The 27811-nt window shown below is 41.7% G+C and overlaps 1 protein-coding gene across 10 annotated transcripts in view; it reads left to right on the plus strand.

The window, feature by feature from the left end:
• The window catches only part of TTLL5 (tubulin tyrosine ligase like 5), a 143592-nt gene that overhangs the window by 32116 nt on the left and 83665 nt on the right, over nt 1-27811 (plus strand). For all 10 annotated transcript variants that reach the window (XR_012586768.1, XR_012586769.1, XR_012586770.1 and 7 more), the window contains 12 exons: nt 7245-7326; nt 8877-8938; nt 9679-9770; nt 13979-14020; nt 17096-17209; nt 17586-17677; nt 18289-18351; nt 19314-19352; nt 20279-20424; nt 21281-21551; nt 24391-24511; nt 26164-26310. Coding sequence is in view for 7 of the 10 variants with exons in the window: in XM_074585310.1 (XP_074441411.1) it covers nt 7245-7326; nt 8877-8938; nt 9679-9770; nt 13979-14020; nt 17096-17209; nt 17586-17677; nt 18289-18351; nt 19314-19352; nt 20279-20424; nt 21281-21551; nt 24391-24511; nt 26164-26310 (1271 nt within the window). In the remaining 3 variants the exon portion in view is untranslated. The remainder of the gene's footprint in view (nt 1-7244; nt 7327-8876; nt 8939-9678; nt 9771-13978; nt 14021-17095; nt 17210-17585; nt 17678-18288; nt 18352-19313; nt 19353-20278; nt 20425-21280; nt 21552-24390; nt 24512-26163; nt 26311-27811) is intronic.

The following is a 27811-nucleotide window of genomic DNA, read 5'->3' on the forward strand; positions in this document are numbered from 1 at the left end:
AGGCTGGATGGGGCTTTGAGCAGCCTGGTCTAGTGGGAGGTGTCCCTGCCCATGGCAGGGGGGTTGGAACTAGATGATCTTTAAGGTCCCTTCCAACCCTAACAATTCTATGATTCTAATTTGTGGAAAGATTGTAGTGAGTCCCCTTTTGGCCATGTCATGTGAGCTGTTTACTGCATTCTAGTAATAGTCAGATCTCAGAGGACCTGGGATGCTCAGTAGTTTTGTTCCTCTGGAGTGCATCACAGAAAGTAGTGCAAGTACTTCATGATTTTTGTTGCAGCATTGTTCATGTATTGTTATTAACAATGTGATCTCAAGCCTCTATTTTGTTCTTCGTGACTAGCTAACAATTCCTCATGTAAAATTAAGCTGCATGTAAAAATTGTCTTAACCAGTAGTTTTAGAGGAGGCCATACTGCAGGACTCTGAACCACTGCATTGTCCTGAAGCTTGTCAACAGTTGAGTTGTTGGTTGCCTCTGGAGCCTTCTTTAAGAGAAACTAGGGTTTGCACTGACTTTGAGGGATGTGACATCTCATTGCAGTAGGTATGATAGTGGTACATATGCCCAAGCCAATTAAAGACTGCATTGTTCTCCCTCCTGGAGCAAGCACTTCTGGGTAGGCTAGAAAAGGCAGTGAGGCCTGATTTCAGGCAATCTGAAGAATCTCTCTGTAGGATGGTTTAGTAGGGGATGAAGTGAAGGCAACTGGGTGCAGTACTTATTTTTGGCGGCATCCGGTGTAGCACCGCTTTCTGTAGTCACTGAAACATGAGCCTGAAGAAGCAATAGATTTAAGTTGGCTGTTTCATTCCCAGGTCTAGTCAACCCAGCGGTGACACTGAGCTCTTCTGCAATCAAGAAGGCAGGGAAGGATAGGATAATAGGCGTGTTGATCCCACCAAAGCAATGAGATTCTTACTTAGCTGCTCCTGTGTCCTAAGGCTGAATTCGTCAGGCTTGTGCTTCTGCTCACTTCTACATTAAGATGGTATAGAGCAAACAAACTATTGTATTACTTGAGTGGCGCTGATCTGGAACTAAATGCTTAAACAAGTCTTCGTTTTTATCTAATCACCAGTTCTCAACCATCTATGTTGCTGTTCTTCATAAGTGTTTAATTTTCTTATTTGTAGCAGTTGACCTGTTTGGGTTGTAGTATTGAACAGTGCTGACCTGCTCCATAATTAATTTTGCAGAACACTAAAAACTTGAGATTCTTAAGGAATTTCTACGCAGGCTTGCTTGATGTGAGTATAGGTAGATCCCTGCTTAGAGCTTTAGGTCAGCCATACATATATCATACACATACTCTGTATCTTTTTCCGGTTTCATAGATGATACACCAAAGAAAAGCAGAGCACGTATTCACTACATTTTTATTTTTTGCAAAGCTTAATTCATTATATTTTTATACCCTTACTGTCAATCTTTGCTTTAAAGCCGGTGTGTAAAGATGCCACTTTGAATCTGAAAAAAAGTTGTCCTTAGAGTCCTCTGGCTACCATCAGATCCAGGAGCTCTGTACCATTCAGGACAGGTCTTTTGATGATCCAATGTGCCAAGGTAGTTTAGTAATATAACAGCTGGATCTTCAAAATTAAAGAAAACTGCCGGCTGAGTCTGAAGGGTAAAATGAGTTCAAGGGATAGGTCTTCTAGTGATAGCTCCTGTAGGAGTTAGGGTCTCTCCCTGCACCATTTTCCTTACTTGTCACTGCATAGCTCTAAATGGTACTGAACTGATTGTTGATGATTTAGCACCCAAAACTCAGCTGAAAGAGTCAGGAGCCCTGTTGCTGCAGAAGCTTTCTGGTTTCTTTTGGAAGCTATTTTCAGCTTAGTAGCACCATTTTTCTTTCTCAGGGTGCTGGGGCAGACCTAGGAAAAATTGGCTCTTCCGAAAACAGCCACAAAGACATGACCAGCATTGTTAATTTATAATCAGTGGACTTGTGTTACCAAAGTCTGAATCAACCCTGTCTTTTCATTCCACCTTATACTGCCATTGGTTCTTGTAGTGACACTAAGGTCTTTAGCAAATAGATGAGAACACGGAAGCAAGGAGCACCAGGTTATTCTTGTCTCCTAGATTGCTTGGGGCTAAGGTTGTTGGACTTCAGGAGCTTGAAATCGAAAGAACGTCAGCTAATGAAGTCAGAAACATGCTGTCTTTCTTCTTCACCTTGTGTACCCATGTATTTATGGATTCAGCTCGCTTTTATTTTGATCTACCTGCTACTACATTTTCTTAATTTGGACATCTAAGTTTGTTGAAGAACAAGTAGCAGCATATCTAGTCTTCTGTTTCTCAGTGACGTGAGGGAAGTTAAGTGATGTTCAAAGGTGGTTATTGGGATGTTAACCTCTTCACTCACTATGATTTCACATGCTGGGTTGAAGAACTTTGTTCTTCATGGGTGATAATTTATTTCCTCTGTAAGATTAGGATTATAAAGGCAACCCAGTTTGCACCAAGGCACCTGTTCTTTGATGTTAGCCTTGAAGATGGCCTTATTAACTTTTTTGACTTCAGAGTAGAAGGATGATTCTGAGTCTGATTTTGGTATAGGTGATAAGCCCAACTGTAATCTTCTCTTTACCAAAGAAAGTAGTGGTTTATATAGAAGGAGGGCAGCCAAGATGGTGAAAGGTCTTGAAGACAAGACTTACAAGGAGTGGCTGAGGTCACTTGGCTTGTTCAGCTTGGAGAAAAGAAGGCTGAGGGGTGACCTTATCACAGTCTACAACTTCCTCAAGGGAGGTAGTGGAGGGGGAGGTGCTGATCTCCCCTCTCTGGTGACCAGCGACAGCACATGAGGAAATGAAATGAAGCTGTGTCAGGGAAAGTTCAGACTGGACATTAGGAAAAGGCTCTTTGCTGAGAGGATGGTCAGTCACTAGAACAGGTTCCTCAAGGAAATGGTCATGGCACCAGCCCTGTCAGAGTTCAAGGAGTGTCTGGATGATGCTCTTAGTCATATGACTTAGTTTCAGGTAATCCTGTGAGGAGCAGGGATTTGGACTCTATGATCCTTATGGGTCACTTCCAGCTCAAGGTATTCTATGTAGGTACCCTGAAATTAATCCACTTCTGAAGACTGTTATTGGGAGTGCGACTAAGTGTCCTTCAGGCTTCAGTTGAAGGAAGAAAGGTAGAGAAGTCATCTTATAAGTGATGGACTTCCTCTGATTACCTATTGTGGAAAAAGTGCCTCTAAGTGAGGTAATCACACATTTGGCCAAGATAGTATGACAAACTGGCAGGTGTGGGGTGCATCTTCTGAAGTAAGCAAGAACACCAACATGTAGAATAATTCTGTCCCCTCTTGTTGGATCCTTTCCTGAAATAACACTGAGAGATAAAACCTTTTCCTGTTAAAATAAAGTTCTCTAAAAACAGCTGTATTTTGAGTGCAAGGCAAATTCATGCACAAGACTGCAGCACCAGTGCTTTCTCCACAGCCTTTGGTGTCCAGAGTAGAGGCTTCTGTTCTATTACTCGATATGTCACAATGTGGCCTTTTGCTTATCAAAGCCTAAACTGTTATGCTGGCCTTTTGCAGAGTAACAGGAATGATTTGGGACCTGACTGTGGTAGCTCCCCCTGCCCCCAAGATGTAGATTTGTTCGTGTGCTCATAGCTGTTAAGATGTGCTCTACCAGAGTTGAAGCAGGTACTGTACCATCCCTAGATAAAGTGATGGAGTTGATTTACAAAGTACTATGTAGTCTCTGAAGCCTCAAGTTTGGCAGACAAAGGTTTGCTTGGTTCAACAAAGCACTGTGTCCATGACTATAGTCCTAGAAGTTTTTCTCCCTTCCACTGACTGGTTGCTGCTGTGGATGAAATTGTAACACAGTGAACTTTTCTAACTGAAGCTTCTTGATACATGTTGCCTATAAGCACTGTGTGCAGGATACCATTATATAAAGCACAGAAAAAGTCGGAAGGAGAAAGGGAAGACATAAATTTCAGTGGCACAGGTGTAGTTCCTTGCATTAGGAATGTCTGTAGATATGCTCCTGCTTAAAATGAGACAGTTTTTATTGCGAAAGCAGAGGAGTTGCATGCTGGGCAACTTTTTTTCAGTGTGTGTCCCTTCATAACCTCAGGTTGCCTCCATTCAATTGCAGAAGATGTACTTTGCAGTAAAGCTGCTTCTTTTTCCCCAGTGAACAAGCTGAAAACAAAGACCAGAATTACAGCGACCCTCTAGGAATTGAGTTTATTCATTCTACGCAAAATTATTAAAACATTGTTTGCGCTACCAGGCTATCACTTGTGACTTAGTTTCTAAACTTACAGAGAATAGCAAAGTCTGTGGGGATATTTTCTAAAATGGAGTGCCAGTGCAGTCTTTGACAAGATTATAAACCAAACTTGGAATACATGGTAGTCTACCACAACCAAAACGCTTGAGACCATGTCTCTAGCCTTTCTCTTAGTCTTAAATAATGACATTGGCAAAAAAATCTCTGGCTGAACTGTTGCTGTTAGACTTGAGTGCGAAGCTAGCCCTTCTCTTGGGAGGATGGGAAGCTTGGTCAGCAGTGACTTCTCTATGGGGGTCGGAGGGGAGAGCAGGCTGTTTCTGCTGAGTCTTGGCAAGAGCTGGTACCTCCTGATATAATTCCAATCTCTGCAGCAAACTGCAGGGGTGAAGCATGTTTTTGTGTATTGTAGTAGCAAGAGGAGGAGAGCAAGGGAAGGCCGTGTGGAAACTGGATATCTTAGCTTCTTCTATTCTTCCCTTAATAATAATAGTTGTGCAAGGTGTGTTGTCATAAACCTACTATTGCCACAGCCTGAGGCATGTGTTTCTCTCAGCCATTCTGTTTTCTTTACTCTCTCTATAGACTGAAATGGCGGTCTTGCTTAAGTTAGTAATTGCAGAGGATATATTTTGGATTGTGTTATGCTTATGTGACTCCACATCTTTGTGCTACCTGGGTATTTATTTTTACAAATGATAGTGGAGTTTCACAGTAGAAAGGATACTTCTGTGTTTAATCTAGGTAGTACATTTTCCAAATGTGGAAGAGGGCTGAGGAGATAGTTCTGGGATAGTTGAAACCACAGATAATTTATCTTCTGTTTGTGCCCCAGTATCCCGGGCAGACTTGAGAACCCCTTTGTGCTGAGCCCTATGTGGGAACTTGTGAGGCTTGATTCTGTTGCCAGAACATGGATATTGCACAGATTGGGATGGCCTGAGGGTAGCACAGGTATCTGTTTAGGGGTTGTAGACATGACATAGAATACATGAGCCTTGGGGCATTATGGAGCAGCAGTGAAGCCTTCCTAGGGAACCCTAAGGCATTGCAGATGGTGTTAGATGTCTGTGTTTAACAATGGAATTCAGTCAACAGGTATGCCCCAAAGAGTTCATTGTCCTAATAAACAAGACAGGAAAGGAGTGTAAAGTACCAGCAGCACAGTCAGGCTGGCTAAGGTCAAGAGGTTTCCCATATGCATTTGTAAAAGTAGATAGAGTAAGTCAGTAACTGGGTGGGAAAAGAGGGAATTTTAAAGAGCAAGTGATTTGGAAGAGAGAAAAGTATGGGAAAGGAGGACAAAGTCAGAGGTGCCAAAATACTAGCAAAGGTCCTTTGAGGGGCAGAAGGAGGGAATGGCCAGCAGCAAAAGAAGCAAAAGCTAGTCAAAACAAAATGTTATGCTTCCTGAGAGGGGTGGGAGGTCGCAGACCATCAGCTGCCACAGGCTCACTTCTGTCTCAGGCATGAGCTGCCTGTCCACTGAAGTTTGCTGCACCATTAAGAGTCACAGGTCTTCACCAAACCTAAGATTAGATTTTGAAATAATGTATTAAAATCATGAGAATATTCTTCTGGTCAAAATGCTTTGCTAATGTTTACACTTATAATCCCCACCTCCTCCTTTTCCCTTTACTGCAGCCTTTCCCGTCTGGGGAGCAAGAGAGCCAAACATAGATTCAGCCTCATTTCTTTAGAGTGAACCAACTCCTTAACTCTCTGCTGTTTTGCTTCCCACTCAATGTCTGGCTACACAGTCTAGAAAAGTGAGCAGGCAGTACTCACTCTGCTACCATTTACTCCCCTTCCAAGCTCCCTCCCCCCAGCTCTTTAACTTCCCATTTTAAGCTACATGAGCTCTTGCACAGCTGTCTGCAAGGGAAGATCTTGTCAAGCAGTCTAGCTCCCCGAAGCCAGCATCAATGTCAGGCAGGCAACAAAAGGCTGAGGCCCGAATTCAAGGAAAGCAGCATGGCAAAGAAATTCTCCTGCTTTCACTCCATGTACTAGGGAGCTGGTTAATTCTGTGGAAATCCTTCTTCTCTGCCAATACCCTGCTCTGCGGTGTTTTGGAAAAAATGTGCATAAATTGCCCTGATGATCATTAACTGCATTTCTTAATGCTGGAAGAGGGAACTGCATTAATGCCAACTTCTGATTTACAGTTGTCTTTGTGTAGCATCTTTCTTGCAACTCTTTCGAAACTAGAGAGAATGTGTGTATAGAGTGAAATAGTAAAATCGGTCTTGGAATGGGAAGCTGGCTTCAATCTGACCTGTGTAGAGCAGAACACATCTAGCAGATGTAATATGTTATGAATGTTTCAGAAACTAAGAAAAAATATTTCTATAGTTGTTTGCTGTGAAGTGGCAAGCTGTCAATAAGATAAAGAGTTATGGGAGGTTGTCCATGTAAATGGAGCCGCTGAGGAGAAGACTCTTGTACTCCTATGGGGATATTGCAGAAAAACGTACAAGAGTCATTGAAAAGAAGCTGATGCTTGAAAGAAGCAAGACTTTCTATAGATGACTGGAACAATGAATATAGGGATTAAAAAGTGAAAAGGAGAATGAAGTTCTGTTGTTTCGAGGATCCAATGGAAGAAGTAGATTTGACCTGCTGTGCTTGTGTCAACCTGGGGGGGAGGGGGCGGGGGGAATAGTAGAGTTCTGCAAAAACTGCAGTTTGTGGACAGCAAAGAGTTTCTTTTTCTATATAATACTTTCCTAAGACCCATTTTCTACTTTCCTCTTTCCCCCACAAACAGAATATACTTAATCTTGATTCTGAGGAAGTGAAATTTCTCACTTACAGAATGTTATTATTTGTTCAGCCCTAGAGAGTTCACTGGATTTAACATAAATGATACAGATAGAGATGACCTGATAGAGACTAATGTTGGACCTTACCTGAACGTTTAAAGGTGCAGTAAAGTAAACTTACAGTCTCTTCTGTGTTTTCAGAACTGTATGGTTTTGATGTCCTTATCGATGATACTCTGAAGCCCTGGCTACTGGAAGTGAACCTGTCCCCATCACTGGCCTGGTAAGCGATTCCTGGTGTAATATGAGGCTGGGACTGTTGCTAGAGAGGGTTGTCCTTGAACCTTGTGGTCCTAGGAGGGCATGATTTCTTGATGCCTGCAGAGTATTTGTTCCACTACTAAAATTGACAGAGAGGATAGTCCTTTGCTTTTCCCTTTGCATAAACAAACTTATTGCAGCAATAGGTTTTGAAAGAACCCAGTTGGGATTCCATTTTCTTTTTAATTATTTCTCCTCCACAGTCCATCATCATTGTTAACACTTCATAATCTCCCATCATAGCTGGATTTTGAAACTCTCCAGACTATTGTGTGGGGTTTCAATCTGCTTGGCTGAGTAGAATCTTTAAGATTTTGGAGTCCAAGCAGAGCTCAGGCATTATGCTTGATTTGAGTATGTAGATGTATACTTGGGCTCAAATTTTTGGTCTAGTACTCTCTTTAGCTAAAATCTAAAGAGTAGAGTAGTGTTGTCTTGGCTTATGCTGACACTCATACTCTAATAAAACTCGAGAATTTATTTTTGTAGATATCCAACTATGTGTGTTTTCTGGACTACTGTTTAACTTTACAGGAGCACAGATGCACAATACACTTTTGTAGTAATTTTTGTAGTAATATTTCAGTTATGACAGTATAAATAAGTCTTAAGTTATATGTTCCCAGAATAGCCATGCTTTACCTTCCTCCTGATTTTTTTCTTCCTTTCCTTCCTTCTTTATGCTGCATAGAAATTTTTTCACACACTGTTCATAACCCTAACTCCCACAGTACCCATTTTGTTTTCAGTTGCAACTAGAAGGTTTCCACAACACTTAATTTCCTGGTTTAGTGGTTTGTGCTCATATATATACACACTGAATTATTTGCATCCTTTGCTACGTAAAACTCTTAACTCGCATCTGTATCATTTGCTCTGCTTTGTTATGACTGCCACTTTCTTTGTCCAAGCTATTGGCATCTATCACTGTGCTGTGAAACATGGCTGGTTTCTCTGCTCACAAGGAATCAAACTCTGCCTCTCTGATCTGAACTGTATCCATTGATTTACCTCCCCCCCCCGGCCCCCGATAAAATTATGGATGTTTCCCATCTGTCCACACTGTCTGATCTCTTCAATCTATCGCCTTCCCCAAGCATTTGTTCCCACCCATTAGAACTAACCCATCTGATTTCATGATTTTATGTGGAAGAGGCATAGGTAATTGTGGTTTTTAAGAATTCTACAAGAGCAACCTCTATCTACTCCATGAAATGTAACATAGATACATTCAAAGAAAACGTTTCTAGTCAAGCAGAGCTAAAACAAGGGCATATGTTGTTGTATTAGAAGGCTGAAGCTGTGAAAAAGGATAAATAGATTAATGTGTTGCTGTTTCATCCTTACCTGTGCATGTGAAAATCACCTAGTTTTCCTTCCGTGTTGATTTTATCTGTGTTAAGGACCAATACAAAGAAACTATATTGGAAGGTATCTTGAACATTGATACATTCCTCTCATTTAGTGCCAGACAAATAATGTTCTCTTGTCCTCTGTTGCATGTGGGTATAGTGATGCTCCTTTGGACCTGAAGATCAAAGCCAGCATGCTCTCAGATATGTTCACTCTTGTAGGTGAGTGTAACAAAAAGCTCTTTGATTTTTCCCTCATTTAAAACCAATAAAAGGTAGATTTATGAGCTGCATGTTATTAGATGAGTATCGTAGAGGAGTAGCACTGGGAAGTTATACGTGGACACTTCAGCTTCAGAATAATCTGGCTGTTTGTGATGTTTAGGTGGTATTAAGAGTCCCTGGGTTGGTATTTGATGACACTACTCTTTTTCTTTAGCAGGTGACTTCTGCTTAGCCCACAGAGTCAGTATTCATGGGGTTTTTGCTTTGTTTTTTTTGTTGAATGTGTGTGATCTGGTTAGGCTATGTTAGAAGTGGAGTCATGACTGTGAAGGCTGCATGACTGTCTAGTGCACAGCACCTTTTAGGCATCCATAGTACATCTTGGCTCAGTTACTTGCTGCAGCTTACCCCTAGTACTAAAAGAGGCAGAATTGTTATCAGGTAACCTGCTCAGCTGTTCAGGAAATAGAGCCTATCTCTATGCTGTTATTCAGTAACCCATCTTATTGATGTAAGTATTTGGTTTTGAAGCAAGTTACAGTTTTATTCAAAAAATGTAATGCAATATACAGTTTGGGATTAAACAAAGCAAGTTATAAAATATAAAAGCATCCTTTTTGGTCCTTGGGCAGGGACAGGAAGGTCATGTATAGACTGAGATCATTAACAGGAATGCTAGGTTTATATTTCAGGGTTTGCCTGTCTCAAAGTTCTCATGTGGCTCCTGATGCCCATAGGCTTCGTGTGCCAGGATCCAGGCCAGCGGTCAACCCGGGCCATTTATCATTCGTCTGAATCTACCAGGAGAAATCCTTACCAGAAGCTGCAGGTAAGTGACTCCAACAATGCAGAACTGAGGAGGATAGCAGGAAAGTCATTCTCACTGAATTTGGCTCACAGGTGAGAGAGCCAGTTGAGTGCATGAGGGCTTATCTGGATTTCTGGCATCACTACAGAAGAGACTCAGGGGATGCACCTGACCTATGGGCTTTTCAGCCACTTTTGTTTTGTTGTGAACAACAAGCTTTCAGAACCCTAGAGCTTTATGAATGTCTCCAAGACCACCTCCTAGACAGAAAGAGCTTTTTGCATTTGAAATGTAAGGCTTCTTTCCCATTCACTGTTGGAATCTCTCACTTCCTTTCCTGTGGATCCTTGGACTGAGACCTCATGTGGCTTGCTGTGACTGTCCATGACCTTTTCTGCTGAGACTGTGCTTTCTTAGCACTGTAATGCTGAAGGGCAGTTGTTCTCTATGTCTTTTTGGCTATGAGATCGATTCCATAAATATCTGTGGAAGTGGAACACTCACAAAAGGCAGGGAGATCACCTATGTCATTTCACAGAATCACAGAATTTTAGGGATTGGGAGGCACTTCTGGAGATCATCTAGTCCAATCCCCCTGCCAAAGCAGGTTCACCTAGAGCAGGCTGGACAGGAACGCATCTGGGTGGGTTTTGAGTATCTCCGGAGAAAGAGACTCCACAACCTTTCTGGACAGCCTGTTCCAGTGATCTGTCACCCTCAAAGAAGTTTTTCCTCATGTTGAGATGGAACTTCCTGTGTTCCAGCTTGTGTCCATTGCCCCTTGTCCTGCTGCCAGGCACGACTGAGAGAGTCTGGCCCCATCCTCTCAACACCCACCCTTTAAGTATTTATAAACATTGATAAGATCCCCTCTCAGTCTTCTCTTCTCCAAGCTAAACAGACCCAGGTCTCTCAGCCTTTCCTCATAAGAGAGGTGCTCCAGTCCCTTGATGAACTTTGTAGCCCTCCACTGGACTCTCTCCAGCAGTTCCCTGCCCTCCTTGAACGGGGGGGCCAGAACTAGACAAAGTACTCCAGATGTGGCCTCACCAGTGCAGAGTAGAGGGAGAGGATGGCCTCCCTTGACCTGCTGGCCATGCTCTTTTTAATGCACCCCAGGAGACCATTGGCTGCCTTGGTCACAAGGGCACGTTGCTGGCTCATGGTCAACTTGTCCACCAGAACTCTCAGGTCTCTCTGCAGAGCTGCTTTCTAGCAGGTCAGCCCCTAACCTGTACCAATGTATGGGATTATTCCACCCTAGGTGCAGGACCCTACACTTGCCCTTGCTGAACTTCAGTATGTTTGTCTCCACCCAACTCTCAGGCCTGTCCAGGTCTTGCTGAATGGCAGCACAGCCTTCTGGTGGGTCAGCCACTCCTCTGTTTTGTATCCTCAGCAAACTTGCTGAGGGTATGCTCTCTCTCCTCGTCCAGGCCATTGATGAATATATTGAACAAGACAGGACCCTGTACTGATCCCTGGGGAACACTGTTAGTTACAGGCCTCCAACTGGACTCTGTGCCACTAATCACAACCCTCTGAGCTCTGCCATTCAGCAGTTCTCGACCCGCCTCATTGTCCACTTATCTAACCCACGTTTGCTAAGCTTATCTAAGAGGATGTTATGAGAGCGTGTGTCAAAAGCCTTGCTGAAGTAGAGGTAGACAACGTCCACTGTTCTCCCCTTATCTACCCAGCCAGTCATTCCATTGTAGAAGGCTATCAGATTGGTCAAGCATGACTTCCCCTTGGTGAATCCATGCTGACCACTCCCAATGACTTTTTATTTTCCTTTTTTTTTTTCCTCTCCATGCTTAGAGATGACATCCAGGATGAGCTGTTTCATCACCTTTTCAGGGATGGAGGTGAGGCTGACTGGCCTGTAACTTCCTGGGTCTGTCTTCTTGCCCTTTTTGAAGACTGGCATGACATTAGCTTTCCTCCAGTCCTCAGGCATCTCTCGTGTTCTCCGTGACCTTTCAAAGATGATGGAGAGCAGCTTTGCAATAACATCTGACAGCTCCCTCAGAACTCACAGGTGCATCCCATCAGGGCCCATGGATTTGTGGGTTCAAGTTTGCTTAAATGATCTCTAACCCAATCCTCCTCAGTCAAGGGAGAGTCTTCCTTACTCCAGGCACTTTGTCCTACCTCCAGGGCCTGGGGTTCCTGAGGGCTGGCCTTAGCAGTAAAGACTGAAGCAAAGGTGGCATTCAGTAACTCTGCCTTCTCTGCATCCTCTATCACCAGGGCACCTACCTCATTCAGCACTGGGCCCACATTTTTCCTAATCTTCCTTTTACTGCTGATGCACTTGAAGAAGCCCTTCTTATTGTCCTTGACATCCCTTGCCAGGTTTAATTCCAAGCTGGCCTTAGCCTTCCGTGTTGCATCCCTGCATACTCTGACAGCGTTCCTGTACTTCTCCCAAGTGGCCAGTTCCTTTTTCCACATTCTATGAACTTCCTTCTTCCATCTGAGTTTTTTTTCCCAGAAGCTCCCTGCTCATCCATGCAGGTTTCCTGCCTCTTTTGCCTGACTTCTTGCACTTCTTGCACCAATCTTGAGGTTGGAGGAAGTGGTGCTTAAATATTAACCAGTTCTCTTGCACCTCCCTTCCTTCTAGAGCCTTAGCCCGTGGGATTCCTTGAAGTAGGTCTTTGAAGAGGCCAAAGTCAGCTCTTCTGAAGTTTGGGGTTGTAATTCTACTTTTTGCCTTGCTTCTTCCATGCAGGATCCTGAACTCCACCATTTCATGGTCACTGCAGCCAAGGCTACCCCCGACCTTCACATCCCCAACCAGACCTTCTTTGTTAGCACAAGTTCCAGCAGAGCACCTCTCCTTGTTGGTTCTTCCACCACCTGTGTCAATAAGTTATCATCAATGCTTTGCAGAAATCTCTGGGACTGTGTGTGCCCCGCTGTGTTGTCTTTCCAGCAAATGTCAGGGCAGTTGAAGTCCCCCATGAGAACCAGAGCCTGTGATTGTGAGGCTATTTCCAGCTGTCTGTAGAAGGCTTCATGGACTTCCTCTTCCTGATCCAGTGGTCTGTAGTAAACACCCACAACAGTGTCTCCCATATTAGTCCATTTGGACTTTCAGATACGTTTCCCCTCAGGCAAATAGGCGTATGCTTCTGTGAGGGACATGCAACAAGTTCAATTAAGAAACGAACAGTTATTTTTGCTCAGTGACAGAGTATCATACACTGTCTGTTTTGGTATAGGGAAAACTCACAGAAATTGCAACATTTCACTTCTTGTAAAACTCAGTCTTGAGTCACTGGAAGAGAGATGAATAGTTGGTAAGGTGAGTATCTACAGGATGCATGGCTGAGTCCAAAGCTTCTTCAGGGTTGTAGCTCTTTCAATTAATTGTAAGCAATAAAGGGATCTCGACCTGTTTTGTATAGATCACCTGTAGAGAAGAACTTGGCAGTAGTACAGCTAGAAATGATACATAGGTCTCTTGAGAATCCTTTCTTACACCATTTGCTCCTCTTGGGCATTGGAGAGGAGGAAGGCAGCCCGAATACCGTGAAAGCAAGAAAAATCTAAGCTCCTATGGTAATAGTTTTCTTTTGAACCTACCCCTGTCATGAAACTGGTTTTGCTTGAAGGCCTGATGCCAGATAAATAATACAGGGTACCTTTTGACATTGTGCTGATGTTTCTACACCTGCTTTGCAATGTTAAATAGAATCTTGTTTCTCCACAAGAACTGGAACATTCTTGAGATATTGAAATGAAAAGGCTTCTGGTTGTTCAGGATTTCACTATTTTTCTTTTACATTTTCTGTTCTAAGAACAATTCTACTCAACAACATCTGTTTCTCCTTAATACGTAGCTATTAAATATTTTCCTCTGGGTAGCTCTTATCTTAAAAAAAAAATAAGGATTTTGGTCATGAAAGTTGAGTTCATTCATCCATTCTGCAGAGCTCTTTTCTGTGTGCTTTTGAAAATGATGTGTATGTGCAGATTCGTTCTGCACAGTTGAGCACATCTGAGATTAGGATTAGTGCTGTGTTTGGAATGAGAACAGGATACATTTGTGGAGGGTATGAAGAAGATCTGAACTGAGATGATAGAAGCTTTTAGCTATATCTCTGGACTTCAGTTATACCCTTTTGCTTTCGGGCATTCACTTCTCTGCAACTCAGGCAAGGATGATAGTGTCTTGGAGAACACAAGGCTTTTATTCTCTTTGTGTGTGTCTCTTGCAGCGTCCTGTGTCTGCGCAGTTGCAAACAGCAAGCACCAGATTGGTAAGTACCCTTCAGCTCCCTTCACCGATATAAGGGACACAATTTCAAATATTACCTTGCACAATACTCTTTGGTGCAATTGGTCCCCAAATATATTTTGCTGCTAAGTAGCCTGGTGGGGGGAGAAGTCAACAAGAAAAGAGGAGATGGTTAGGTACTGGCATATGTTTCCATGTGGCTAGAGCAAAGGTTGGAAAAACATTACCATGGGTTCTAGCACCTTAAAAAAAAGAATAGGTGAGATGTGCTGAGAGTCAAGGTCAGCTGGGTCAAATACCTCAAAGTTTTTAAGCCTGCAAGTATTTCTGAACTGCATTTTAAAGAAATTGGATATAGATGTTTAAAGATAAAGTTGTCACTCTGGTCATCAAATGATGAAGACAGTGGCAGCACAGTGTTCTGGATTTGGTAGGCCATTGAAAAGGAAAGTACAAAAACAAAGGAAGAGCTGGTGAAAGCAACTGTGAATAGGAATATCACACCAAAAAGAAGGAGGAGGAATTTTTGTCTTGTGTACTACAGGGGATGGGATAAGTCTGAATGAAAAGGATAGCACAGGTGAATCTGTATTGACAAAATTCAGGTGGCCCCATAAAAGAAGTAATTATTTTCTATGAGACAGTCATCTGAAGGAAACTGCAAAAATTTGAGAGTGAACTGGGTCAAAATAGATACAGAGATAAGGGTTTATTAATGGAAAAATGTAGAACTAGCGTTAGCATAAGTCAGACTGCTCCGCGTTTCTAAATGTTGTATTTGGCACCCTCCTTGCAAGCCATATGGACAAATCAATGTTAGTTTACAATTCTAAGCACCTGGTTGTGTGGGGACACGGTAGGCATTATTTTGCTGCTAGGCTTCCTGCATGAACTTAATAGCAGTGATTCTCATGTTTTTTGAGGTTTCCCAGCAGGAAGGAAGGTAGGACAGATGGAATCATCTTGAGAACTGAATTCATTCTATGTGCTGCTGTTTATGTCATTCTGTGTAAGTTTAGCTGAGGCTGAGAGAGGAGAGTCTTATTGAATAATGAGGTTTCATAGAGAATAGGAAGGATCTTTGTGCCAACTGCTGTCAGTGCTTAGTATAATTAGAATCATGATGTGGGAACCAGAGATGCTTGCAGAATTTGGAGATAAAACAAAGTGGTTGGATTTATCTATACTTTTAAAGATAAGCTGGGTCAAAGAGGAAACAAGGTCTTTGTGAAGTTGGAGACATTTCCGTGCTACAGTCAGAGAGCATTCTGCAGTGAAACGCTGGAGGAAAAAAAAGTGTGTGTTGAGGAAGTTTGGGAAAGTTAGTTTTTTCTCTAGCATTTTGACAGTGTTGTACTTTATTCTGAGGTAGGAACCAGAGCTTCACTAGTTTTAAGAGCCAGAGCTGCTAATACGTAGGCATACATTTTCTGTTTGTAATCAATGAAACCATCTCCATTGTCTCATGATACAATGGAGATGACTTCATTGAATTATTTCCTTAGTAAAGGAGATCATCTGATAGGATGAAAAATTTCCTGTAATATTCTCTTTGAGCAGCAGTTTTCACGTGATGATTGTTATGGTAATGTCAGGAAATGGTTTTTAAGAGGAGGTTTTAGAGGAAGTTATTAAGCAAAGTTGTTGGGCTCTGCTTTTGAAATGGAGGAAAGCTTAGGAAGAAAGACTAAAAAAAGCCTTTCAACTTAGTCATCTACAGCATCAAGCAAACCTTGACTACTGACATTTTTATTTCTTCTGTAAATGCTTGTGTCACCTACCTTCTCATCCAGATTGTCTTGTTTCTCTTGTTTTTATTTAATCAGTTTTCATTGGGCTTAATGAAATGTTTCAGCTGGCAACTGCTATGTCTGTTTTCTCTTTTCATCTTCCTGTGACAATCACTGCAGTGTAACCCATTCTAGCACAATGCCTGTTGCTTTTGCAATTGTTTCATCTGCAGATTCTGAATAGCTGCTTGCAATTTCTAATGAAACAGGGAATGGAATTCAATTCCAATAGTCCTTAAAAAATAAAGATACAACCTGATCTTGCCACGAGTTTTATTTGTATCTGAGCAGTATGGGCTATTTCCCTGGGCTTATCCATCTTAAGTTTTCTGTTGTGTTTTTCTCTTTCTAGATGAAGAAGGTGTTCTGGGCATTCTTTGCTCAGTATAGTGCTAAAAGAAAAGTTGAATTTTGTATAAAGGCCTGAGACCTTCTCAGCTAGACTCTTTTAATGCTGTTTTTTACAGAGGTAGTTTATCTGTAGCTGGTCTTAGGCCCAGTTAAGTGTACTTGAGAACATGTTCAAGGATTTCAGTCTTGCTGGGTTTTTAAGATTTTATAATCCTGATAATTTGAAGACACTTTGAATTCCTGTCCTCTATTAGAATTGATCAGGACTGCCCATCAGGTTAAGAATGACCTTGGAGAGACTGTCTGCAAATACTTCTTTTCTTAATTTTTAAAATTTGCTTATGTGTGCAAATTTGCCTGATGTATTTATGTACATATACAAGATCTGTCCATACGTGAGAGAAGTAGCAAGTTAAGACCCAGCAGTATAGTAATGAAAGAATAACAGGTGGTGAACTGAATTTTTCACTTTTTCCCTGCAACTTTGTCATCAGTGGATTATAGTTCTGTTCTTCTAGTGTAGTGACACAACTGGAACAGAGAATCATGGTTCTGGTACCATTGAGGTGTGAATCTAAGTGTATTTGAGGCCTGTGAATGTGAATGCTGGCTCTAGTGCCCCTTGGATGAGGACTTCTCTGTATGAAATCCTGGCTTTGGTGCTTTTGAGTGTGTCTCATGTTTTCCAGAAGGGGACGGGGGCGTAAATACCAGCACTGATGCCTGAATTGTGAGTGCTGCTGTGCTTAAAAACTAGGAATGTGAATACTCCCACTTAGAGCCTGCTGAGGTGTCGACTTCTCAACAGCTGGAGTGTGGAATTGTGAATTCTGGCTGTAGTACTGTGGCGTGTAGATTCTGCTGGGAATGGGGTCCTAGAATTTGAATGTAACTTTTTAAAAAAAGTAAATTGAGAGAGGAAAAGGGAAAAATCTGGATTCACATTGTCTCTACAGCGTACCCGTCCTCTGTCTGCCAGTGATGCTGAAATTAAAAACCCACTTCCCTCAGGGAGGGAAAAAGCAACAGGAAGGCAAGGCAGCTCTATGCTAGGTCTCTCCATTGAGGAGGTAAGCTAGCTATTAGCTGTCTTTTATTTACCTTGGCTTTCATGCAATATGCGGGGTTATTTGCTCAGCAAAGAGCAAGTGCATGTAAGTACAAAAAAATTGACAGAAGTAGTATAACTTTTGAAACAGAACTGCTGAGTTTTGCTGCTGGTACTGCCCTTGCCCTCAGTCATGCCAGGCATACATATGTGCTCCAAGCAGGAATAAACTCCTTCAGAATTTAAATGCAAAATAAAATTGCTTAAGGATATAATATGCACCCAGCCCGCTCCCAGGACTGCAGTAATAGTTTTGTCCTCTGAAACTCAGAGATTTTTCCAGGGTTCATTTTTCATTGTATCTGTTTTGCTGGCTATTTTTTTTTTTTTATTCCAAGATAAAAGTTCTTCGTCGAGTGAGAGAGGAGAATGAACGGAGAGGAGGCTTCATCCGGATATTCCCTACCCCATTAACATGGGACCTTTATGGGTAAGAATAAGAATCCAATAGGATGGCTCAGCGTTGCGCTGATGCTCTGTGTTGAGCGATACTCTGTTAGGTATATGTCGATCAACCGGCTTAGCAATCAGAAAGACACATATCAAGGGTTTTGTTAGAGTTTATTTTAGTGTTGAGGATGCTTTTTTCTGATCACTTGTTTTTAATTGTTGCTGCTTTGCCTGACTGCACTTTGTGGAAGGCTGTCAAGCATTGTTTCTGATGTTGCTTTTCTGTCAGGATAAAAAATGTCTTCACTTCAGATAATCCATTCCTGCTATCTGCTTTTATATCCTACAGCTGCACGTACTGTGTACTCTGTCATTAGGCCATAAGCACAATATAGGACTCATCCCATGACTGATACGGTATTATGCTTTTCTAATTTTTCCAGTCTGTAATGTTTCTCTGTGTCTCTTGCCTCATGAGCAACTTCAGCTGAGAAGTGATAGCTCGCTTCCTTTCCTGTTTTCTGTTATGGTACAGCATATTGTCTCAGTCTACTTCTGGGATGTTTTTTTATAGATCATTTATTTCTGTATTATGCTGTCTTTCATTGTGTTGAGCTCTATCTTTATACATCCTGTATTTTGTTTTTCTAGATCCTTTTTAGAGCACAAGACATCAATGAACTACATGCTGGCTACACGTCTGTTTCAGGAGAGGTAGAAAGTTTTTCTATTTGGGAGGGAGGCAAATGGCAGAAACAGCATGAAAAGGATTGATTCCTTTTCAATGGATTCAATGGATTCAAGTGGATCAAATCCACTTATGCAATATTATAAACACTGGTCTGCAATTGACAGGGGTGGCAATAGTTGCATGTCTGTTCTCTAGTGTGCCAGTGACTGTGGAGGTTTCTCACACTTCTGTGTTGTGATTCTGAATCCAAGGGCAAAAAGGACAACACGCAAAAGGCATGGGAGTCATTGGAGTAAAAACATGACTATAGACGTGAAAAACCTTTGAGCACCTAGGTTTCTCTGTGAAAGGGTTATTGTGGTCCTTGCTTACCTTTTGTTTCAAGTTTAAAGTCATGTTAGAGCTTGTCCTCATGTAAAGTAAGCACTGAAACTTACTCCAAAGGTTTAGTACCCTTATCTCTTGACCTGTGCAAGTATGACTTGATGTCTTTTTCCTTGTGTTGTGCTTGGGTGGAAGTGACAGTTCATGTTGCTAGCTGAACTTCCATTGAGAGCTGTATGCAGTATCTTTTACTGTATGTTTAACACCCTTCCTTCTCAACATGGTTTTTATCGAAATTTGAGATCCACAATAAAGTACCTACAGAGTAAGGATAAGGTTGCTGACTGAGGAGACAATATTTACAGAAGTTCTTCAAGTATCAGCACTGTACAATTTTTTTATTTTTCTTTTTTCTGTGTGCTTTCAGGGATGTGTCTAGAGCGTAGCTTCAAATTTAGGCCAGACAGATGCAAGCATCAATTTTAGAACAGCTTCTCAGATTTCCTCTTTTGGAGCCTTTCTTTTCTCCTTTAAGATAGAACTCACAAGGAATTCTGTAAATTTGGTCTTTTCATTGCACATATGAAAGACTTTGGAGGCTTTCTTAATCCAGTCGGTGATCCATAATAGAAGGTAATTTTTGCTGGTTTTCTCTTTGTAGGGGCAAGATGAAAAGAGACTTCATTCCTGAGAATTCCCGGTAAATGGCTTCTTAATTAAATAATTTGTACTTTGTAGGATTTATTCTAAACTTAGATTTCCAGTTTCATCTTCCAAGTCCTGGGTCAACACCTTTTCTACCTGTTAGAAAAGTAAATACAGTGAGCGAAGAGTATCCCAGCACGTGGAGAGCTTAAGTTTTGTTGGACTGGACCTTAAAATTGCTCCTCTTAGGGTTTCTCCTACCTACCATATTGATAAGCTGCATCACTGAGCTCTCTCAAAAGATCCTGTAATGCATGAGAGTTTTGGACTCATACCCATATATTCACTTTGCTGTATCTAAAAGATAAATGGAGCAACACGAATTTTCTGTGGATGTTCCCACTTATATCATACAGAGCACTTTGCAGAATCTTTGTGCACTGGCAGAAAGTGATGTTTGTCTCCCTTAAGAAATCTGGCAGGGCTCCTCTCTTGGTTTAGGGAGAACTTGTAGAAAGGTTGTCATTTTTTTCGCTCAGATGATGTTAAAATTCTTATCTGTGACCAAACAGTGAAGGACAAACTATCTAAATGAAAGGTTCAGAAAACTGGACTCGGGTCCATGTGCTGTCTTCCCACTGCGCTCCATTGTTTTGTATTCTTGGAATTCGCAGTTCAATTTTCCCTGTTAATTGTGCCTTGAGCTGCTGCATGGTGGACAGATGCTGCTCAGTCATGAAAGCATGACAGTAGATAAGTGCATTTTGGGGCTTTGAGAGTTGATGTTCCATAAAGTACTTGTAAGACTCCCTTCAAACATTTGCAGGCTTTAAATAGAGCAAAGTTAGACTGACCATAAATATTTCTTCCCCATGTCAGAAAAACTGTTTCTTGAATGAATTTAATCTCCTAAGTCTCTTGTATCATCAGGGAGAGAAGTATAAAGGGAGACTGAGGATGTCTCTCTATTATGCTTCCCAGAGCAGGTTTTAATGGAAGGCTGGATATGAGGCTGGAAGCTGGGGACTCTCATGCTCTTTTTTATGAGAGAAAGCTTGTTTCATTGGAGTTACGGAAGCGCCGGCGATGTCACGGCAAGGCTAGAGCAGCACGGACAAGATCATCAGGTATGCATGGCTAGAGTCTTACACGAGCAGCTAGTCAAAACAAAGCAAGCAAGGACTTTCTAATTTGAAATGTGTGTGAATGGGGTTGTTCTGGCCTTTGAAGCCCCTAAAGGGATTCACAGGTTGAAGTTTTCATTTCATAGCTTTCATTCCAAGTGTTAATAGTTTTCACTTCATTCTTCTTCTGAGCTCCCTGCCTTCTTAGTGCCTAGGACTTCATTCCTACCGTTCCACATCCCCATGTATATGACTAAAGGTAATCATTATTTTCTTGAAGATGAGCTTGTGGTTGCATTTTGGGTATAAGAATTCAACAGTATGTGTGCCTCTATAGTCCTACAGCTTTTCAGAAAAAGATGAAATACTGACTGCAATGGGAGAGATTGTATGTTATAACATGATTTTTTGGTACTATGGTAAGGTGTATGATCTTTATTGGCACATGTGGAAGCTTAGATTTTGTAGTTTTCATTTTTCTGACATGAAGATACAAAAAATGAGTATATACATCAAGTATGAGTGTATATATGTCATTATATGTAAAAGAATCAGGATAAAATATAGGAAAATGCCTTTGTTTCTTTAACTTTTATTTCTTTATTTGTAAAGTTAAGACAAAAATCTTGTTCTGTTTTCTCTGATATTGGAAAAATTTGCTTCACAAGTGTTTGATACACAAGCATAAAGAATAATAAGGGGTGGCAATACTTAAGATGCTATCGTAAAATGGTGGTGTTCTGTCCTTCTAGCAGAAAAGAGTTTAGTAGTAAACCAAAGGGTATAAATAGCAGGCCAGTCTTCCACACTTCTCTTTTTTTTTTCTAAACCAGCATAGGTGATTTCTCCTCTACTACAGGGACGTCAGATGCAACAAAACTGTCCTTCAAGTCAGACACAGAAGGTGAGGAGGAGGAGGAGGTGGATGAAGACGAAAAGCTAGATAGAACTGTTGGCTCTCTGAAAAGCAAGCCAAAGCTCTCTGACTTAGTGAAAACTACTTGTAAGGAGAGGCTGCCAAAAAAACTTGACAAGAAAACTGGAGATGGAGGAGAGCCGTTTCTTCAAAAACTGGACTCCGAATCTCAGTTTAACTTGCTGCAGATTCTTCAAAAGCACGGAAACCTCAGGTGAGACATTTCTGCATATTTTGCCTTGAGCTTTGTCTAGCAGCTAATATTGGTTAAAATATGGGGGATGTACACTTAGTGCCACATTTTGAATGAGTGTGAGGAGATAAGAGGACCCTAGAAAAAGGGGCCTGCATTTTTGTCCAGCTGTGGGCTGCCTTAACAACTAGTTGGCACAGAAGGGAGATAGTTGCAAAGACTGACAGTTTACCTAAATGCCTGACCTGTTGGATCAGTATAAAGCATAAGCCGCAATTTCCATTGCTATTCTTTGATCTGGTGATGTAAGCTGTTTTTTGGCCACCTTGGGCTTCTAAAATGCCTCTGTATTAATGCAGGATGCTTGCTATTGAATTCTAAAATTCGTCTCTTCATTCTTTGCACTTCCAAAGAAGTGGGTATAAATGTATGTTAAAGTATCCAAGAAAGGTTGGATAGGAATACCTCAGTGCTGCCTCTCCATAAAATTAGTTTTCTCACTTCTGTGCTTTTATTTATGGTGGTAGAATTTTTACCTCTAATATTACTCTCTGCTCAAGGTCATCACCTCCTGACAGCAAGATTTGAGAGTGACAATTACTGAAACATCTTGTTGCCTGGTGATGAGTATGACAGTGTGGAGCAGAGTGTGTTCTGATACATGGGTCTCTTGGGGGAAAAAAGATACGTGCTGGAGGAGATTGTATAGAATAACACCAACCAGGGTCCTACTAGATGTTTAGAAGCACGATCCTCCCCTGAAATGGGAGTAGTAAAACTGCCTGTTTGCAGATGGACAGGAACGGCAAAAAGAAAGAATGATCATATATATCCGAGTAGGAGGATTTTACATCTTCTAGATAAGAAACAGCATTGTGTTTTCTATGAAAGATGTCCAAAGGCAGAGAAAATAATTGTTGCTTATTCTTGCTTTCTTAGTTTAGTTTCGGAGAGGACTTATGAATTATCAAATGGATTTGGGGATTGTTCTGATGTTGTCTTGTGGCAACGACATTTGCTGTTGTGACAGGGAAGATTCTGAAACCTGTTTTGAGAACAAACATAGCAATGCTGTCATCTACCTATATATAGAACTGACTCCTGCCAAGAACGTAAGCTCTGTCTGGTGTTCCTGGCAGAATCTTGCTCAGCACCCAGTGCTGTTGGGATTCCCCGCAGAAGTTTGTAAGGCTTGTGGTGACCTCATGTTCCAGGACTGTGCTGGCCTTGGCCCCATCCGATCTGTCATTGATGAAAGCTTTGCTTGTGGGGTCAACGGGCAGAGGAGCTGAAGTAATGAAACTTTAATCCAAAAGAAACCAGGCCTGTTCCAGTCAGTTTTTATAAGTGGTAGGACTTCTCTCTCTCCTTCAGTCAGCCTGATGAGGTAATTTCTCTGCCTTCCACGCATTGTGTCTCATTGGTGAAGAGGTGACAGAAGAATGAAACATGTTTGCCCGACTGTGCCATTCGCAGGGAAGCAAAAAAAAAAAAAAGAGGTACTTGTTCCTGCATTTAAGGCCTTGGTTTTCAACATTCCACACACTGGAGGAGAGGCAGTGTTATACAAGGACCTTCTTTAGTTTCCCATTTTTCCTATTTTGTGATCACAGAAGTATCAGGTGCAGGCAAAGAATCGTATTACTGTGCTGATGTTGATAACAGGGGGTCCTTAATTCCTACTAGCACAAATCTTGAACTTCTGGTCACAAAATGTTTGTTACACCTAAAACAAACCTGGAAGCCCTAGAGAGCTCTCAGGGAGAGCCTTTTCTGATATATGGTGGCCTGATGTATATATAGAGTGTTAGTTCTTAGTCAGAGTTCAGTGTTCTGATGTTCCACACACATGAGGAAGAAAAGGTAGGTGTGGTGACTAGCAGCATACAGAGGTGTTAAAGGCTTGCTGCGCATTCTGGAGTTCACTGTAAGAAAGGAATTGTAACCAGGTATTTTTATCATGTTTTAGTTATTGCAGTACTGGTACATGAGAGGAGAAATCATGCTTGGCAATTCAAGGGACAGCTTGTAGTCACTATGTGGAAAATGACAAGGAAGAACGGAGACTGGGGGAGTAGAATGTTGGAGAAGAGAGTTTAGGCCAAGATGACAATGAACAGAATTAGGCAAAGGTTTCAGCAATTTCTCTCACAACAGATGCATATGCTGGAGTGACTACCATTGTGAGGGAATGAGAAGCAATATGTCCCTCCTAGTCCTCTCAGTTCATGCTCACAACTTTCCAAGATGTTCAGCCAGCTGCACAGCAGATTTTGCTGATGTTCTTTCATTCTTCAGTGGTGCCTTGCTCAATGAAATTTGGCTTGTGTCCTTGGGCCAGCAGGGGAAGAGCTCACTTTCACAGATTTAATTCTTTCATTTCCAATGGGAACTGAAGGGCCTTTGTTATAACTCTGGCACTGGTGCCAAGCCATTTATTTATTTTATGTTCTGTTGTTGTGGTGTTCAAAATGCTTGTGAAGACAGAGGCGCAATAGAGCCTTGAATCTGGGTTAAAAATACACAGTTTTGCTGATGTTCATGTTATTGGCTTTTGGAAGAGAGTAGCTAAGGCTGTGAAAAAGGAAGGAGAGCATTCAATTTTTAGACATGATTTTAGAACTTCCAAAAGACAGCAGATGCGCTCTCTATGTCCTGCAAAACCTACCCCATCTTGGTGAACTGAAGGTCTCCTTGAAAATACTGGTGGGGTGAAAGGGTCCTTCTTCCCTTGAGCTTCAACATTTGTGCACCTAGGAGGTCCTTGCTGACCGTACTTCGGTCCATAAGCTGTGCCTGACTTCTGCAACTTTTCTCACTACTACTCTGAAGACAGCTCACTGATTTTCTTGGTCCACAGCAAAGTGCAAGCTCGCAGGGCTTTCTCTGCCTATCTACAGCACGTTCAGTTGCGACTCATGAAGGAGGCAGGTGACCAGATCCAGAGTCCTGTGTGGGCTGCCAAAGAGGACGAGCAAATGGTAAGCTTTGTGTTGGCTAGACTGAGAAGCCAAGCTGAAATCTGCCTTGAGAGTTTTGAGGTCAGTTCCCATGCTTGGAAGAACTGAAGTCCAACTGAGATTATAGTTGTCTATCTTTGTCCAGCTGCCAGTGCTGTATTTTTAATATACAGACAAGGTAGGACTGCTGACTGACATCTGAGCAGTGACAGAATAGACAGTTCTTAATGACTTGAGCATGGCCGACATTCAAGCTGCTGAGATCTTTCCCTGGTTCTCCTTCACTGATCTCTGAGCTTACCTGCTTTTGAATTCTCCTGTCTAACATTCTTTAAGATTACTTGGCAGTATCTGTTTTCTGCTGTGTTTAAAGTATACATCTACTCAAATAGAACAGGTCCCAGTTAAGCTTTTTCTCCTATATACTGTTTTGCTCATTGCAGCCACCTGCACTTAGAAATCTTCCTTGCATTCTAGATAGATGGGGGGGGGGAAGTAAAAGCCACTGAGGAGAGAAAGTTACTTTCTGACATAGGTGTTTTGTTTTTTTTTTCTAAAAAAATCCCTCATGCAATGAATTTTTCTAGACAGTATTTTAAGGCCCTATATTTGATCTATATACATTTTAAAGAGTGCAGCAAGCCCAGATCCCCTCACAGACCTTCCTAAAAGAGCTTTGTACAGTAGGCTCTGGGGCTTTCTGCAAATCCAAATGTATTCTTGCTAAATGCATGTTGCAGGGAAACAGCCAATGCAGTTCTGAGATAAAACTGTGTGTCAAGAATAATCAGTCGACTCAGTGGAAAATGTTACCCCTTCTCTTTCCAAGTGGAAATTAAAACTGGCTTTTTGAGAGTCACTTTGTCTGCTGTACTGTGAAAAATAATGTTTAAAATAACAGATCAAACCAGCCTGGAGTAATGGCAGTGAGAGGCGAGCTGTGAAATCCAATAGTTTGGCTGTGAGGCTGCTCATTTATGCATTACCAGAGCTCCTAACCAAAAGCAAATCCAGAGAGGAGACAGAAAGGGTTCAAAATACCCACAGGATGCATCTCGCCTTAGGATCTGCCTTGCCATATGCTTCCCTCACCAGAGGTCAAACAGACATGGTGGGGGATTGGAATTACATGGCTGTAGATGTATTCATCTGTTGCTGTGTAGAGGCTATGGCAATAGTATACATATATGAAAAGTGATGAAATGGGGCTACATCACTGTAGTGGAGGTATCTGACCAAGATCCCCTTCCCTGTGATAGTGCTGAGAGGGTTTTATGTCAGTATGCTTCATCACAGGCCTTCTTTAACACATTACAGGTTGTTTTTTGGAAATGTTCTCCTAAGGTATTGGACTTTACAGGTGGTTACGTGTTGCTGCTGCTTTTTGCTGCATGGTTTTTTTGTTTTCTTCATCTGCCATGCTTTTCAGACAAATATTCCTCAAGTGTTCCCAATTCTGACCCACCTCAGGCAAGGCACACCATCACTCTTCACCCCCCACCTTAGATTTGTAGGGCTATATAAAAATGCATCTTGCAGAATGCTTTTGCCTTCCAGTTATCAGCTCACTTTCTCAGGACAGTGTGTTTAGTTCTTGCCAGTCATTAGCTGCTGTAGTACCTTCGCACATCTTGCAGCTGGTCCATTGTTAACTCCATCTCTCTTGCTTGCAGGAGCTTGTGGTACGCTTTCTGAAGCGAGCTGCCAGCAATCTTCAGCAGTCCTTGAGGATGCTGCTCCCCAGCCGTCATTTAGGACTAAATGATCGTCGTCGTATCCTGGCTCACCAGCTGGGCGAGTTCATAATCTGTTATAACAAGGTGAGTAATTCTTTGATTCTTCTTTTGGTAGCTGTTTTGGTTTCTGTTCTCTTCTTCTAAAGTATCTCCTGCTGGACTGCTGTGTTAGACAAGACAACGGGGTGTTTTAAAGGCTCTGTTCTGTAATTTATATGGTCTGTTTGAAGTTGTGCATCCAGTGATGGTAGTTTGACGTGTCCCCAAACCGGGACATGTGTCTGTTCAAATTGTCAGATAGACAACAGTATTACTACATTATATAAGCAGTCTGGTAATCATGTGCATAACAGTAAGGAGAAGTGTTGAAATGAAGTGGAGTTTAACTGGCAGTTTGCTTTTTCTTTGGTTTGTCTTCGATTCTAGTGCTTTGTAATGCCTCTTTCTATTTCTCCCTATTTTTGAGGCTTCTTTAGGGGTAATTTTTTAAATACAGAACAGTATGAAATATGTATTTTACCATTTGTTTGGTATACTGAGGGACTGCTAGCTATCTGTAGTATGGGTCTCTGTGTGCTCAGTGATAAGGAGAAATAGGTCCTAATTTAAATAATTTTCACCTCTTAAGATGTAGAAGATACTGTTCTGAGCATAGTGGTTTCATGCTAATCCTTGTTTTGCAAGAACAGTTTCCCCTTTCCTTTGCCCCCTAGCATTTCTTTAGTGTTAGAGCAAAGGTAGTTTAAATTTTGCTTTCAGAGGCTGTTGTGCACGCTGGCCTCCAAGCTCTTACTTGTTAGCAGAGGATGTTTGCTTATTTTAACTTGTCAGAAGTGACATCTGGTAACTTGATCTGTCAAGGCAAGGTTGGTATTGAACGAAATCTGTTTCAGGGAGTGTCTTGTATGCCTAATGCTCACTGAATTACTGTGTTAGGAGTAACCACAAAACACTCGAGTGGCTCTGTGGTGAGTGAGGAACACAGCTGCTTTGGATATAACTTCCACTCAGATTGTATTCAAACATCAGGATTTTCTACTAACTCTTGAGTAAATTCACAAAATAAAACTGTGTAACTGGTAATAAATCAGTGCATAAGCATATTTTCTCAGTTAAAACAAGTGAGAACAGATCACTTGAGGTTTTAGGACGTACGTGTTTAAGCCATTGAGAGACTCTTAGGCTATGAGGTTTTTTGATGTCTGATTCCAACATATAGACTTCTTTCACTGACTTGTAACTTCATATTTAGTAGGGGACTCCTACTAGCCATCACGTATCTTCTGTAATGACACAGAAGAAAAGATAATACATCCAGCAAACTAAGTAAAATAGATTGTATGTTGTCCAGACTTTTACTTAAGTAGTGAAGAGTAGAGATGTGTCCCAGAGTGGCAGCTACTTCCCCCTCTTGAATTATCTTGCAAAAGATGTATCTGACCCTTTCATGCTGGGAATGGTCAGAGTACCTTCTAGGAAGCAACGAGGTGGGGGTCAAGTCTGGTCGGATAAAGCTCGTATGCTGGTATTGGTATTTCAGACAGGCCTGTAGAGGTTTTTCAATGAACAAAAATGTTGACATGAG

Source organism: Larus michahellis, chromosome 4 (assembly GCF_964199755.1).
Source record: "Larus michahellis chromosome 4, bLarMic1.1, whole genome shotgun sequence".
NCBI lineage: Eukaryota > Metazoa > Chordata > Aves > Charadriiformes > Laridae > Larus > Larus michahellis.